This window comes from Brachyistius frenatus, unplaced genomic scaffold, assembly GCF_029030835.1.
Source record: "Brachyistius frenatus isolate BFR_SWC_R1_liver_20210118 unplaced genomic scaffold, ASM2903083v1 Contig_9, whole genome shotgun sequence".
NCBI lineage: Eukaryota > Metazoa > Chordata > Actinopteri > Embiotocidae > Brachyistius > Brachyistius frenatus.
The window spans coordinates 2,747,044-2,764,245 of NW_027210608.1; the positions used below are offsets into that span (position 1 = coordinate 2,747,044).

At 40.6% G+C, this 17,202-nt stretch overlaps 1 protein-coding gene across 1 annotated transcript in view; it reads left to right on the top strand.

Moving 5' to 3' along the window:
• Positions 1 to 14,502, top strand: part of LOC138616152 (collagen and calcium-binding EGF domain-containing protein 1-like) — a 35,769-nt gene extending 21,267 nt beyond the window's left edge. Inside the window, exons 3-11 of the mRNA XM_069690259.1 lie at positions 7,023 to 7,075; positions 8,830 to 8,964; positions 9,994 to 10,131; positions 11,072 to 11,205; positions 11,445 to 11,559; positions 11,846 to 11,985; positions 12,659 to 12,694; positions 12,863 to 12,898; positions 13,212 to 14,502. Coding sequence (XP_069546360.1) covers positions 7,023 to 7,075; positions 8,830 to 8,964; positions 9,994 to 10,131; positions 11,072 to 11,205; positions 11,445 to 11,559; positions 11,846 to 11,985; positions 12,659 to 12,694; positions 12,863 to 12,898; positions 13,212 to 13,400 — 976 coding nt within the window. The 3' untranslated portion in view covers positions 13,401 to 14,502. The remainder of the gene's footprint in view (positions 1 to 7,022; positions 7,076 to 8,829; positions 8,965 to 9,993; positions 10,132 to 11,071; positions 11,206 to 11,444; positions 11,560 to 11,845; positions 11,986 to 12,658; positions 12,695 to 12,862; positions 12,899 to 13,211) is intronic.
• The last annotated feature ends 2,700 nt before the right edge of the window (positions 14,503 to 17,202 follow it).

Sequence of the window (17,202 nt, forward strand, 5' to 3'; positions counted from 1 at the left end):
CCGCTGAGACGTATCAGGGATCTTTCTGTGTATATACACAGCCAATCAAGGCATTTTAACAGATTAGTATGAGCTACTTGATGTCCAATCCATTTCCATTTTTGGTTTGTTGTAATCTTTTACTCTGCGGGCACACAAACTTAAAAAAAAAAAAAAAAAAGCAGCCAGCTGTCACAGTTAATGATACACACACTGACAGTGTGTCAGCAAAAGCCAAGAAAAGCTGTCCAAATCCTGCACAGACCTTTCTATCATCTGTGTGTTTTCTGAATACAGAACTAATCAGCTGTGAAACATATGCAAATAATTGGTAATAATGAGATATCCTCTATAAATTTTAATATGGGCCAGAAAAGTCAATACTGTAGGCCAGTTTAATAATTAGAATAATGGCAAAGAATTGAACGATGCTTGACCAATTTTGATCAAAAACCCTCTGCACATTGGTTGTTATGTGGTTTAGTTGATGTTATGTTTAGGACTGCTTTCACTGTATTATATACACTGTTGTTGAGGTGGATCCGCATGGGAACAATATTCTAAAGTGCAGAGTTGTAAAACTGTCTCAATCCCTGTGTGTGTAAGTAATCATACGTTTTGGCTATTAAGTAGTATTTTGAACTACTAAGGTTACCGTCCTGCTGGATCTATGTTGTTTCCCTGGGCACTGCTTCTGTATCTGGTGTTGTTATAGCCATTTTGTTGATGTCTCAGTAACTCTCATGTGGAAATGCAGGAAAGCTGCTGCCTGCCTCAGAGTTGGAGCGGTCCAAAGGCTAAGAACGTTTTTCTCTAAATCTCCTGCATTCACTGAAGTAAAGGGAAAAAAACAGTGTGCAAGTTTATAAATGTGGACAGGAATCTCTAAATGTGTCCAAGATTAGCACGTGTAAACGAATCAGGATGATTTATTCAAAACATTGAATATAAAGGTGGTGTTAGTAAAGGTACTAATGGTTTTAGGTAATACTGAAAATTATTTTATACTTTCCTGTGTACTGATCTTGCACATTTTGATATTTCTGTATACAGTTATATCAGACAATTAATCTAACTACAATATTGGTCCAGTAGAGCAGCCAAAAACTCAAACACACTTAGTTTAATGTTACAACAAAGTCCAGTGCTGCTGTGTGCTGCATCAGATCGAATCAAATCCCTGCAAATACTGATTCAGATAAAGTCAAACTTCCACGATGTTACTGAGACGAGCGGTGGGCGGCCACGTCTTACTGCTCATGGTGATAATGCTAACATACAGCTGTTCGCACGGTTTTAGTCTTTCTGCTTCACCTTTAGTTTGGTCTGTTCCTTGGTGTCACTCCGTCTACCTACCCTGAGTCTCTCTGTGCATCTCTGTCTGTATTTGTGTGTGATGTCTTGTGTTTTTTTTCCTGTGTCCACCCACCAGAGGGTCCTCAGTCAGTTTGTCCTGCTCGGTCTCCTCCCTGCCACGCCTACCTCACCTATTGTCTGTTTCCAATCTGCCCCAGCTGTAGTTACTCTGCAATCATCCACTCCATGTATTTACATGTTGTGTTCAAATGGACAAATGGAGCTTGTGGTTACAACATGGGAAGTCATGCTCGCTGTATGCTTGTCAATCAAGTGGTTAAGCAGTGAGAACACCGCATTAAGCAATGGTAACATGGACGGACAACGTGGACGGAGTGCAGAGGCCACAGAGTTTAATCATTTTGCAAACTGGCAGCGGGAGGTCACAGAATGAGGGAGAAGATGAGGCTGCTGGAACATCCACATTTTCATTCGACACATTATTAAATTACAAATAAAAACTCCATATGACTAAAATTGCAATATTTTACCTGAACATCCAACATAAATCAAACTTCTTTAGCATCCTCCATTTCAATAAACGTCAGCATGCATGTCACAACTCTTGAACTCAGGGCACACAGAAAGTTTCAAAGTTCCGACAACACATGGACTTTTCTCAGAAACACGTTAAACATGACTCCAATTGAATGTAGCAATACTCCTTATGAGCCACTGATTCTTCTGCCAGATTTTAAAGTCAGAACAAAGTCAACACCGAAGTCAGAATTCTCATTAAGCTTGTGCCTGTTTCTGTTCCTCGTGTTATGGACTGGTTCTGTTTTCTCTGGACTTTTGACTTCCCCTTGTGTTTTTTCTTATTGCCTGGACTTACTTTTTTCCTACTGTTTGTAAGAAATCTACTTTTGCTGCCAAAGTCCTTGTTTCTCTTTCGTACATTTGGCTCCTAATGGCATGATGTCGTTTACCAATTTAGTTTAGCGTATTAGGATGGGAGCATTTGTTAATTAGCTGATGGGAATAGAAAAGGTTTTGCTCGGTGTTTGGTCATGAAGGACAATGTTCTACGGGGGTCACAAATGTTTGTACCTTGATTGCAATCCACCAAATAGTTGACACATTTTACTCAAAACTGCAATTTTTAGCCCCGTGGTAGGGCTACAGGACTTTTTAGACCACTGAAGTCAAAACGATTCATCCAAGAAAAGTCTGTACAATTTGACATATTCAGTCGCTAAAAGCTAACTTTTCACACATTTAGTTACTGTTATCGCTATGCCACTCACAGTAAGTAACCTACCCTGGACTCAAACTTTAAATGAAATGGGACATGGTAACACTCTATCGTCAGGTGACATCCTTTAGAAAGCGAGTGCTGTCTTTCAGTAACACCTCATTAATAGCATTTGTGGGACAAAGTCCTTGGTGATCCTGTTGGAAGCAACATTTCAAGTCCGTTCCAGCAGGCAGACGGTCCTGTTTGACTCGGCACTGTAAAAGTGGCTGTTGAAGACTTTCAGCATTCCTAGCCTCAGCAAGTCTTGAGAGGACAGAAAAATATTCCCCTGAATGAAATAAAGATGGAAAAGGCAGACACCTCATCGGGTTTCACGTACAGAGGGCAAAATGAGGCCAACAGCATGTCATTCTGAGGAGAAGAGAGAGAGGGAGACAGAGATTATGTCAACAAGTAGAGAAACTACAGAGAGCACAGTGAAACAAGAGGCTGATAGAGTGACCTGAATATAAATGGCCATGTTTCAAATCACAGACTGGATGTAGGGCGAGTATAGTATAGTGCACCGAGAGAACGAGTGAAAAAGGGAAGAGGAGGAGAAGGAGCTTGGTAGCGTCATGGATCGCTCCACTAATAAACCCTGACTGACATTAAAAGGCTGTACCCAATTACTGGATGGTATCCCAGCCCTCACACACATAAACATATGTTTTCTCACAGACGTGAACACACACAGTTAGACGTTGGGAGGCAGATTACTGAGATTTTGTTAAAATAAATGATACTTTTTTGTGCCAATATAAAATGTTTCAAGCCAACACACAATAAGACTAACTGCTACAACTAATAAAAGAAACACACTTGGATTCCCAGCACATAATCCTGTATATTCACACACACACACACACACACACACACACACACACACACACACACACACACACACACACACACACACACACACACACACACACACACACACACACACACACACACACACACACACACACAGAGCTCCAGTCAGACTCCAGTGTAATGGTGTGTGTTTTAGAGGTTGTGTCACGTTGACCGAGCCTGTTGCCTGTTGGACCAAAAATACTTTCACAATCCAAAACAAAAACACACGGGTCACCTCACCCTCCACCCTCAACTTCTGGTCCAGACATCCCCGGCCTCCCACAGTCCTGCCCATCAGAGTCACACAGAGGAGAGCTGCTGAGAGCAACACGCTGCCTGTCGGTGTGTGAAGATGTGTAGTGAGTTCAGTTAGTTTTCACTGCCACCGTCCTGGTTCTGCTGTTCAGTGCACATGTGATATTTATGAAAAAGAGGGTGTGATAAAGTAGTTTAAAATCCTTCTCACTTTCTCACCTCCACCATCTGTTTGTTATTTGACAGGTGAGGGTAGAGGGGATTTATGAAGATGTTCCATGTACAAGCCTTTGTGAAGAGGCCTGCTGACACTTTATAAAACTGTACAATAGATTATCTGACAGTTCATCAATTATGGTTTAAATTAACCACTTATAAACTGGTATATTAAGCTCAAAATTCAAAGAATTCAGAGCAAAGAAATGTAAGATAATTTGATTTAAAGTATATCTATTAACTATTTGTAAACATTTATTTTTATTTTTGCTGGTTTTATCAGCGTCAGCTAAAACCGGTCGACACTGCCACTGCTCCAACTACCTACCATCTCCACCAAAGTGTTTTTTCCTGAGCACAGGGTAATTTTAAAATTAGTTTTAATTAATGTCATCAGCATGACGAGGCATTTTTTTTTTTTCGGTTACCGAAAGTAAAATAATGTTAATGCTGCACTCATCATTGTCACCAGCTGTTGAATCACAGTGAAAGAGTTGCGGGACAAACGCACTTAACCACCGACACTGGTCGCTGGTTGGTCCGCCCTTCAGAGTGTCTGTGCAAACGCTAATAGGAGCCACGTTAGCAGACTGTATTCACAGTGAAGAAAACTGAATCGGCGCAGAGAGGCTAATATTTTCCTAAGATAAGTCATGTCAGTAAAGTTTGGGGCAGCTGGGATTCAAACCAGAAGCGTCCTGATCAGAGCATAATGCTCTGATTTATATGCACTTTAACAATGCTGCTATTGGGTGATCTCACTGGCCCACTTTCTTTCTTTGATAGAGCACCATATTTTTTCCTCTACCCTCACAAACCTGTCAGTCTTACATAGAGTGGTTAAGACAAATACCGAGGTTATGTGGTCCTGAATTGATGGTGTCCGAGGAATAACCTGTTTTAAAAGCTTGGTGATTATCTTCTTCAATAAAGATATAGACAGACTTCAAAGTCACATCAGAACTTGATCAATTTCCCAAATAAACGTTTTAGTGGCTCTCACAAAAGTAAAGATTCAAGAAGTTCCCCTGGTCTAGCGGGCATCTGCAACACATTAACCCAGCTCAGATCACTGACTGACTGACTGACTGACTGATTGATGGATGGCCTGACCGACTGAATGAGTGGCATTCTTAATATCAGCATTCACTCTCCTGTCTCCACCTCAGCTCCACGCCTGGCCCTATCGATCCCTCTCATCACTCCCAGCTACAGGCTGCAGATTAAAGCTGCTCTCATCTGGATCTCATCAGTTTAGGCCAGCCTCGCTGTTTTATAGGTTATTTTTCATTCAAGAGAAGGAAGGGGAGATCTCCGAGTGATTTAGGGTTACACTGCATGGAGGTTGGAAGAGAATAAAAGCAACTTGTTGTCTTGAGGGGGCCGTGAACGAGACAGCATGCTAAAACCCCTCCGGTAACAGTATGCACTTTTTAGGTGCATTCTTCCTGTTTTCCTTTCATGCATGTGCATGTGTGATATTTGTTGCGTGGTTGCGTTGCTCCACTTTCTGAGCCATTTCCCCTCTGTTTTTCCAACTGTAATGTCTGTAACATGTGGTGGGTTGTTGTGGGATGGCTGGATGAGTGTCATTTCCAAACACCATAAATCAATCTTGGGAGAAATCATTGCACAATGATGCGCTCAGCAAACTGTGAGGGAGCTTACATCACAAAAGCACAGACTGTTAAGGAGTCAAGCAGGTTTTAAGAGTTTAAGTAATAGTTTTTAGTTGTTTCTTTTGGTCAAGCTTCAAGTACTGTCCAGGAGACAAAAATAGAAATATGCCAAATCAGAGTTAGTAATAACTGCAGCTGCTCACAACAGACATGAAGCCCTCAGGCAGCCGGAGTGAGAAACTGCTGAAAAGTTTGCAACTGTGCAGAGTGTGTTTTCAGTGACTAAAATGTACATAATCTTGCTGTGATGGAAAAATGGCAAAAGAATGACCACAAAAACAAGTTGATTGAACTCCAACTGTTATGCAAGATGTGTCAGAAGTGCTTCAGTATACAGCAGTTGTCTGCATTTGTTTGGTTTTTGTACGTGTCCATTTAAATATCCAATGCTGTTTTTTTTAACAGGTGTTACACGGGCATGACATTTATTTTCAGTTTGTGCAGTGATATAACAGTTAGTTATGCTAATTTCAGGCCTATGGTTGTACAGGATCCTCTCTCTCTGTTCTGATCCTGTTATGATGAAGGTTAATAGTAACTCGAATGTAAACTGGACATATCACTTAGTGTGGTCTGTGCCCCCTTCTGCTGTTGCTTTACTGCTGTATGTCCAGCTGCACTCGTCCCTCTGAATGGTCTGTTGACAGCCGACTGCCAGACATGTCACTGCTGTCCACACTTTCATCCACAGCCACACTTCACACGAGTGCATTTGTCAGTGCAGTTGGATGTGAACATTTTCTACCGTTTCACTACTGTGGTTCTCAACAGTTCTTGTGGACACAGGCAGGTTTTTACACCTGGATAATACACTTTTATTCTTTGGTTTTATGTTTTGACACTATTGGCATGGCTAAAGTCACCTGGGATACACTCCTTGTGATCCTGCACAAGGCAAAGTTTCTGGTGACAGTCGTGTCTAGAGTTGTCTGTCCATCCGTCTGACCGTCCCATTCTTGTAAACAAGATATCTCAAAAACTACTTGAAGGAGTTTATTTCAAATTTAGCACAACATTCACTTGGACTCAAAGAAGAACTGATTAGAATATGTTGGTCAAAAGGTTAAATGTCACCGACCTCAGAAAACATTTGTGGCCCTACTGTTACTCAATAATTCAAACACTAATTATGACAAAGTTTCACCCAAATGTCTAATTGGTAACTGGGACATCATATTATTCTGCAAAAGTACTTATTTTTACCTTTAAGATATGCTTGTTTTCTCATTTCCAGACTTTATACTAAGCTAATTCAACCAACATCAGGGTGTAGTTTTATGTTCATCAAACAGTCACGAGGGTAGAATCAATCTTCTTAGCAGGAAAGCAAAAAAGCATTTTCCAGAATGTCAAACTATTCCTTTAATAATAATCCGCTGTAGTGCTGATGTGAACATGGTGGTAGAGATACAAACATTTGATTATTCTCTCTTTTTTTTCAGGAGGAAATGCTGTGAGGGATTCAGGTTCATCATGGGCCAGTGCATACCTGAAAGTAGGTAAACCATACACTCTGTCTTCTGTTCATAAACTCTCACCCCTGAGTCACATGCTCCAATCTTTCCTCTACAGCAGTTTGTAGATTAGAACAAGCAGCACAAAACACAACATGGAGAACACTTTGTCAAAATGGAGCTCCGGTTTCATCCTGATGATGCTGTTATTACGGTAGACTTTTGTCAATTTGGAAAAAGTATGTTTAATGGATCATTTCAGATAACTTGTGCATTGTGGTACACTGCATTGATATCAGCCAAAACAGAAAGTGTCAAATATTTTTGGCACAGGCATTTTCCACATAAAAAAAAAAAAATCTAGTAATTGTCTTTTACCTAAATACTTGAAATATACTTTACACTAATGCACTAGTAAAGTATGCCTCCATAGAGTAACAGTGATTCACATTAACCACTAGAGTGCACTGTTTCTTTCTGCTGATTGTAATAACCTGTGAAGTTTGAGGACCGAAAAAAAGCCAGCTGATGCATTTACACCTCACAACAAGTTTTTGTTTTAAATAATTGACATATGGATGTGCAAGCAGTCTATAACTGAAAGCTACTGCTGTTACAGCAGCTCCTCCTGTATCTATCACCAGGTACATCTGTAACACATTTCTCCCAGCAGGGTACAATTTGAACACTGTTGAGCCACACAGCAGCAGTGATGAAGCCTAAATATGTTTAAAAGCCTCAGTGGGTGCTTTTGGTTCAAATTTAATTTAGAGTGCTGCGCTTACAGGCCAAGTCTAGGCCTGTCACAGTTAATCAGCTCATTATAATTATTTGAGTTGTCATTTTGCATAAACGTTAGACTCATCTCCAATTATCTGTACAAAACACAATATAACATAAATTAAATTTTTCTGAGGATGTATGAACATTAATATCATGTCATATCAGTTGAAAAGCTTAAGACAATAGCCAATAATTGTCTTTTCTTCTTCAGTGCCTGAGTATTTATAAACCATGATCTGGTTGATGCTATAATATAGCCATAAAATAAACTGAAAAAGACAATCAATTGTTTTTCACAATTATTTGTACGACAATGGTCCACTTAGACTTCATGATCATGACTGTCCCACACAGGCCAGGGGATTTTATTAAGGCACAAAAGCTCTGAGATAGGATACGAGACATGCATGATGATTAATGTGGACCTATAACATACAACCAAAACAAATGTTGTTGTTTTTTATATCATCTATTAATTAAAGTTAAAAAAAACCAAAAAAAAAAACCAATGTGGCATTCACTGGAGCAAAGTTCAGACATTTACTACTAATGCTACTTTCTGCTATCAATCTCACAGTGCATTGCATCAGCTTTCATAGATGCAAAAACTGCTGTCCTGCAGACCCGCAAGTAATGACACAAAATGACAATGATTCAAATGTGTAAGAAATCTCAATTTACTTACTATATTTAATCCACAAGGAAAAGTTGTCTCAGTAGGAAAAGCACAGGTGTTTCTAATAACGTTAGTGATGTTTACCCAGGAATCAAAGCAGGAAAGTGGAATTCAGACATCACTCCCTCATTATTAACACCTGTGCTTGTCCTACTGTGATGTGTCAAAAATGTCTTCCATGAGAAAAACTATTGATCACATTGACAACAGTAGAACATGTGATGATCAGTTTCCAGTTGCTGATATGGGACTTTATGAACAGATTGAGGTAGTAATAAAGCAATTTAAGATGCTCGGTCCCTACACTGTCTGCCTTCTCTCTCTCTATCTCTGTAGGTGTGGATGTGTGCGACGCGTCGCCCTGCGAGCAGCAGTGTACTGATAACTTTGGACGAGTTGTCTGCACATGTTACCCCGGCTATCGCTTCGACCGAGAAAGACACCGCAATCATAAATCTCCTTACTGCCTGGGTCAGTTCACTCCCTTCTTGTTGTCATGTCTCATATCTCTCTGCCTCTTTTAGGTTTACTCCCTGTGTCACTTCCTCCCCTGCCAGCAGCTCCATGTGTGTGTTTCTCTGTTTGTCTTCATGCCCAGTCACTGTCTCTACATCAACCCACCACAGTCTGACTTTTTCTGTCTCTCTCTCCTTGGCTGGTCTCCTTTCTACCACATCGACCTCACTTACATCCACTTCCCCAATCAGCACCACCTACTCTTCGTAATGATACAGTCAGTGTTATAATCATCTTCAGTTACCACAAGTGTCTGGATTGTCGAGTCATTAAACCAAATCAAAGCTCAAAGTCAGTTTTGAACTTTGTCTCATGAACTCTGTGGAGTGAACGCATCAACCAACTGTGACGTCACTCATTGGTTTGTGAAATTTTAAAGAATGAGGCATTTCGGCCGTCACCGTGTTGGTCTCTTTGGAGCCAGAAGTAGACAAGCAGGGGAGGAGCAAGTCAGACTCGATCTAACTGAACTTGAGGACACTATGGCCCACCCACCAATAGCCACCATAACTTATTTTTTGGCTTCTTTGAACCATACCATGTTGGAAAGGATATTTCATGTTTCTAAAAAGGTGAAACAGCTCCCTCTTCCTGTTTTGTGGAGAAAAAACAGGTTTCCTTGCTGCCATAAAGGAATACAGCAGAAGATCTAAACTAATGTTGGGGCTCAGTAAGGTTATTGGAGCAACACTGATGAACCAACAACTCTTAAATTGTAAAAGAAATATAAAACCTATTTTAGCCCTCTGGCTAAGGAGTGAGAATTCAAATATTTGGACAAATATAACTTAAGTTGCACTGATTGGTTGATGTCAACATGACACATATCTTTCTCTTTGTCTTTCATTTCACTTTGTATCACTGCATGAACAGAAGCTATTTTAGAGTACCCTCCAAATGCAGATTTTGATTTCATTGATTGTACCATAACATTATTTCTCTCTTTGTCCTCCCCCCCCCCCACACACACACACATATATACAGATATTGATGAGTGTGAGAGCTCAGGCAGCAGTGTGTGTGACCACGAGTGTGTGAACACAGTGGGCAGCTTTGTGTGTCGCTGCCACAGTGGTTACATACTGTCACCGGACCAGCGCACCTGCATCCCTGTACACAACCGTAAGTGTCTGCGTTCCACCGGTCACAAAGTGTGATAGGATTTATTGGTTAGGAAGGACAACAGTGTCCACTAAACGGATTCTTTTGGGTTTGTACCGGTTTGAGATCAGGCACTGCTCTCAGCTATAGGAAGGATCAGTACAGTACAGATTATGTTATGACAAACCAAAGATCAATAATGTTACAAGATTAGTTTTTAAATGTACTAATGACAATTTTCCATTATAAAGATGCCCCTTTTCATTGCCCATCGACCAGGAATCTGTGTTGGTTGAATGAGGTATAGAAAATATTAGTGTGGCACTAATATTGGCTAAGGGTTAGGATTAGATTTCCAGTGTCACCAGCCGTTATTAAAATGTCTGCTCTTGTAGTCGTGTTGAAGGTGCAATTTGGAAAAAAGCACATTCTATTTTATAACTCCACTTTGTATATTAGGGGGTGATAGTGAGTTACCGCAGTATCCAGGCAATCTGCCCTCCATTCAGTGTTATCAGCTGGAACTGGACCACCCGCAGCGTGCTCTCATGCACACCCTGAATGATAGGCACACAGAGACTTCTCCTGTAAAGACAAACAGCGTATATTGATGTATTTACGACAGAGAGCATACTTGACACTGCAGTGACTCACTATCTCATCTTGTGGTAAAGAGTGGTATTACGAGACAGGACTGACCGGAGATAGCTGGTTAGCTTGGTAACCTCAGAAGATGATGTTGACAATTTTGACATGACGTCAGCACCATAATTTCTCACAATTTGTAGAAAATTTCACTTAAATTTTGAAAGTTTTAAGCTAAATACTGTACATATTGCACCTTTAACATACTCTGAATTTAAAAAATAATTGACAGAAATGCATGTTGTTCTGTCAAACAACATAAGTGAGTGTGCAGCTTCACAAACTGCACTTTGTAAATGTATGATTTGTTTTGCAGTGAGTTCATCGGGGAAGTCAGACACCTCGATGAGTGCTGGAACCTGCTCATTCACCTGTCAGGATTTTATGAATATGAAAAACAGTCTGCTGCAGCTAAAACTAAGACTGGGAAACACACAGTCACCTAACCAGGTAACATCTTTATTTTGGACTGAGTGGTCTTTACTGCAGTCTTTTTAGTTACCAGACCATTTTATGTAAATGATGATGGATGCAAAGGTGAGTAACACTTTATATTTGAAAGTAAATATCTAGATTAATTGGGGTCAAATGACTAATAGTTCAACAAGAGACAGCCAAAGTGTCAAAATATCTGTAACCACACAGCCTCTCTATTCATTCTGCTTTGTTTTCTCTCTCTGTGTTTGCAGGTACCTGACTTGGCCAACAGAAGTGATAAACCTTCTCTGGGACGCACAGGAAAAAGTCCTGATAGCCCTTGTCTTCAGGGTCTACCCGGCCCTCCAGGGGCTCCTGGGGTCCCAGGTAATGAAAAACTGTTTGTGAAGGGAGAGTTATATGATTAGGCACTTTTTAAGAAGTTTACTGGAAAAGAATAAAATAAACTAAAAAGCCTTACACAGAAGGTGTATAAATTACAGTATACGCAAGCAAACATACAGCATAGGTGAAAAACAGGAGTGAGTTTAAGTCACCGCGAAGCTCAAGTGTAGACATAATTAATTGTTGTTACCTTGTGGTACTTTGATGCTATCACCGCTCTCCGATTTTAAAAGTTCTCTTTATCACATCCTCTATTTGGCTTCATCAGGACACCCAGGAGAGCCGGGAAAGAGAGGGGACCCGGGGGACAGGGGTCATCCTGGCCCTCAGGGTCCTCGGGGAGACATGGGTCCCATTGGTCCAGAACCTGACCTGAAGCATATCAAGAGAGGCCGCAGGGGGCCGGTGGTAAGAAAAAAAAACTGGCTCCATACTTTAGGGGTTATCACAGGGTTTAGCTCCCACTGGAGTCCCACCTAAATAAACTGCTCTGAAATCTGAAGTCACTATCTTAGTTGTAAGTAAATAATGGATTTATGAGATTTGTTTCTAAAAGACATTAAAATCATATTTTTCCTGGTAAACTTACTTTAAATTGTGTCAAAGCACTAACTTGCTTCTTGAGCTATTTGTTGATCAATAAACTATTTCATGTACACAGACATATAGCGATCTATCACATTACTCATACTGCAGTCTTACTACCACCCAACCTTTCCATGAAATAAATAAGGTACTTTAAATTTCCTGCATTGTTTTCTTGTAAACCATAGACTGACACACCCAAATGAACTACAACCATCATAAGTGTTGCAGTTACATCTGTGTTTTTCCAGCTATGACATGTCAAGATATGTGTGTGCGCGTGTGTGTGTGTGCGTGCGTGCGTGTGTGCGTGTGTGTGTGTGTGTGTGTGTGTGTGTGTGTGTGTGTGTGTGTGTGTGTGTGTGTGTGTGTGTGTGTGTGTGTGTGTGTGTTACTCCAATTAAAAGGAAGCCTGCTGTAAGTTTGCAACATGAAGTACACGTGTTGAAAAGTTTGCAGAAAACAAATCATTCCTGTGTCTTCATCATTCATGCAGGGACCAACCGGGGCACAAGGAAGAGATGGATTAAAGGTTGTTATAACATATCTTTACTTTCATCATGTGTGTTTGCTTACATGTTTGGGTATGCATGAGTAAATTAATGATGCTACACTGTCTTAAAATGAGCTCTTTGGTAACAATCTGCATACAGTTTACTGCATTAAAACTGGGTTAATTTGGGCTGTTTCTCGTCGACAGGGTGACAGAGGAGCAACAGGTCCCAGAGGTCCACCTGTAAGTTCATTTTATGGATCACACACAATACATATATTCATATTTTAAATCAATGAGAAAATAACTACATCATTCTTAACTAATTTGCAAATGTAAATTCCTCATCTTCTACCTGGGATTAAAGTTCATCGTTGAGCTCCTACCTCATCTTGATCTACAATTTGTCATTATCAGTGTAGCATTCACAGGCCAGCCTAACTTTTTACATCAGTTTGGTGCATAATGTGTGTTTTCTGTTTTTTTTGTATTGTATTCTCTTGTAAGGACCTTCAGGCCATCTTAATGTCCTCCTCACTCTCTCTTCTGTCTCCAGGGACCACCCGGCTCCTTCGACTTCCTTCTGCTCGTGATGGCTGACATCCGCAATGACATCATTGAACTGCAGGAGAAGGTGTTCGGGGAGCGGCGAAGCATCTCTCTGGACAATCCTCCTCATTCCAGCGGTGAGGTGGATTTTGGGGAGTGGGGATCTGGACAAGGAGACCTCATGCTCAGTACCTGACTTTTGACCTCCCGCCCAGAGGAACAGTCACTCAAACCCAGCAAAATGAGCACCAAAACCTGAATCTTTGTCTTGATGCTGGTGGTCAAAGTATCAACATGTACATAATTCCTAACCTCACAGCTGGAAAGAACAGGACAGTGAGCCTTGACTGAACTCTACACTGCTCTGAGAGATACAAGAATTATAAAACCCCAACACTCTCAACCACCGAGGGCTGTGCTGCTGCCTTTCATGTGCCATGGATGTGCGTGCAGGACATAGAGTGAGAAAGATGCAGCGTGAGCCTTTATGTCTGAGTCCCTGAGCTGTGCCTCTGAGCTGAACCACTTCAAACGACGAACTTTATCGTCTACATCTCTTCCTGTTCCTGAGTCTGTCCGTGGACGCTCTGCTGTGCCACTGACAGTTTTGCCTGCAGGGCGTTGGTACAATACCCGGGACCTGCACTGTCGGCCTCCCCAGCACCTGTTTGCAGACTCCAGTGCTGAGGTCTGAGCTGTGCAGCTATTCTCTGAGGCATCTTCAGAAACTAGTTCATGAGATTCGTGAGTATGATATTGTTGAAAAAAACATTTCACAAGTTGAGTCTGCTGGTATCTGCTGTTAAGTAATAAAATACAGTTTTAGATATTATAGAAAACTTTGAATTAAAAGGTATATAAGTGGATTCATGCAATGGTAATTCTGTCTAAGGAGACACATTTTAAAATATCTTTTATTGCCCATATATTATCTACAACCTGATTGTGAACATATTCTTAATGTAAACAGTTACACGGAGGAGAGTTGCACATATTCCCGTACTTAGAGTTGGGAATTGAGCCAAACATGGCAAACATGAAGAAAGAAGGCTGCTCAAAAGTTTTTTATTTTTACTAAAAATCAGCTGCCAAGAGGGGCAAACGCATAGTTTAATAAAAGTTTGTCAAAATGTGTTGTTTTTTTTGTCATTTTTCTCAAAACAATTCATATTGAGACTAAGCATAGCAAAGGTGAATGCATTAAAAAATAATGTTTGTAACTATGTTTTTTATACATTTGCCTGCTTGTATTCATGATTCATACCAAATAATGTGAATGCTGTGTTAACATCAGCAGTTGTAGCCCAAAATTATCTGTTGGAAAAGCAGTTCAGTTCAAGAGAAGTGATTAAAGTGATTATTTAGACCTGTGCACATGTTTTACAGTTTGGAGATCAGTAAAAGCACCCTATCTATATGTATCCTACCTGCTATATATATATATACACACATATATGTATATATGTATGTGTATGCATATTCATATACATATGTATATATATATATATATATGAATAAATATATATATATATATATATATATATATATATGAATATATATCCACTGTATGATGCTCACTGTAAGAGTTCCTGATGGGCAGCACCGATAACTAATTACACCATTTTTCTCAATTAGATCAGTTGGAACACAATCAGGGGAATTTCAGTGTTGGTAAAAAGAGATAATAATAATAATAATAAGATAAAACTTTTATCTTTTTCTGGCAAAATCTTTGAAACCAGCCAAAGACTTTAAAACATAAGCAGCCAACAGATCCCCGTAGACTACAGGCCTAACTGTAGATTCCTTATCAGATAAGCTGGGACGTGTTTTGTGTGGTATGTGAGTAAGTACTATGTTTTCCTTCCCAAACAGTGACCATTAAAGTGCCACTAAGCAGGATTTACAGCCCAGTTGGCCCCAGTAGAGAAGAATTTTAGGTCATCCATTTACGCAGTGTGACCAGCAGAGGGTGTGAAGTCACAGATAATCCCCTAAATCTCACAGGTGTGTCTTTGTGAATACCAGCCAGGTACTCTCTCCTCATCAAAGTAAGTTTTCACCACATCCTCACATAATCACCATCCATAAACATTCACAGCTTCCAAAACATGCACGTTATGGAGAACAAGTAAATCATCCCTGTGTTTATGTGCGATGCTCCTGCTTATTATTCTGTGGTGAACCTTCGCGTCGCTGGACGTCATTATGAAAGGTGTGCGCATTAGAGGTCAGAGGTCAAATGCTTGGTTATAAACAGCTGGAGGCATGATTGCAGTTGTTAGAGGGAACCCTGTCTGGGCTTGAACCCACTACAGAGGAAATGGTGAAGCCAGAGTGTGTCTGCAGAATAGAATTGAAAAATAAATCTGTGCTGTGATCATGTCTTTGTTTTCTGGCCTTCTGCAGCATTTGATGCTCTGAACCTGGATGCACACTTATGCATATACCAAATATGTACCAGATACCTACATCCGTGTGTGTGTGTGTGTGTGTGTGTGTGTGTGTGTGTGTGTGTGTGTGTGTGTGTGTGTGTGTGTGTGTGTGTGTGTGTGTGTGTGTGTGTGTGTGTGTGTGTGTGTGTGTGTGTGTGTGTGTGTGTGTGTGTGTGTGTGTGCGTGTGTGTGTTACTTGACAGGCTTCTCACCTAACAGCTCCACCCCCTGCCGTGCGGTCACTGCTCACAGTACAGTTGTCGCCGGGGCAACCGGGATCAGGAAAAACAACATGAAACAATGTAAGAAGCATGTCAGTAAGAGAAAGGCAAGAGAGAGAAAGAGATTATCTCATTTCCTTTACTGCTTGTCATGCAACTGGAGGCCTCCCTCTCGGCCTGTAGGGGACGGCAGAGGCAAAGTCAGCAGACTGCGCCTTTGCACAAAGTTCACGCACTACCAGTGACAATAGATCTGTTAGTGCCATCGAAATAAGATCAGCAACAGGAGCAAGAACGGTCCTATTTTGAAACAAACTATTATATTATCTCACATTTTAATATCCTAACAAATTCTATCATAATTCATGTCAGCTTGTATGGTTGAGAAAATTTGTTTGACTGGCAACACTGAATGAAATGACATCATTGGTTTTCTTACTCTCATATCTCAGATTTTCAATGACACAATGGAGTTTTAACAAGTATTTTTTTTTTTTTTAATCTGGGGTTTTTGGGATGCTCGACTGCACCGATGTTGTACAGTAAGAAGAGTTGTGTAACTATTTGCTGGCATCTTCAGATGAGAATAAAGATACAAGAGATAAAATTTGGCCAGATGTTTCTGAGTATGAGAGGAATTTCCGTACTGGCACATTATGGCCATCCATAAATTACATCTCATGCAAGACGGGCTGTCACTTCAAACAGTCTTTTCCTGTGTGTGTGTGTGTGTGTGTGTGTGTGTGTGTGTGTGTGTGTGTGTGTGTGTGTGTGTGTGTGTGTGTGTGTGTGTGTGTGTGTGTGTGTGTTTGTTGTGTGTGTGTTTGGTGTGTTTGGAGTGTTTTATGTGTTTGTTTGTGGTTTGTGTTTGTCTGTGTGTTTGGTGTGTGTGGTGTGAGTGTTTGTGTCTGTCTGTCTGTCTCTCTCTCTGTGTGTGTGTGTGTGTGTGTGTGTGTGTGTGTGTGTGTGTGTGTGTGTGTGTGTGTGTGTGTGTGTGTGTGTGTGTGTGTGTGTGTGTGTGTGTGCGTGTGCGTGTGTGTTTACATGTGTGTGTAAAGGTGGCTTGTGTGCAGGCCTATGAGCAGGTGTTGTGGAAGGAAAGTGTGTTTTTGGAAATACAAACATGTGTTTGTTTCAGTGCTTATTACAGGGAATTAATATGATTATTGTGTTCTTTTCTGTTGAGCTTTGCTTTGATATCTTTTAGTTTTTGTACTCAAGGACAACTCAACAGGTCAGAAAGAGTCACAGTCTCTTAGTAAAGGAAATTTAAACAACCCATTCTTCATGTACACATTTAATTGTACACTCAATTTAGGAATAGATTTCAAACATTCATAAA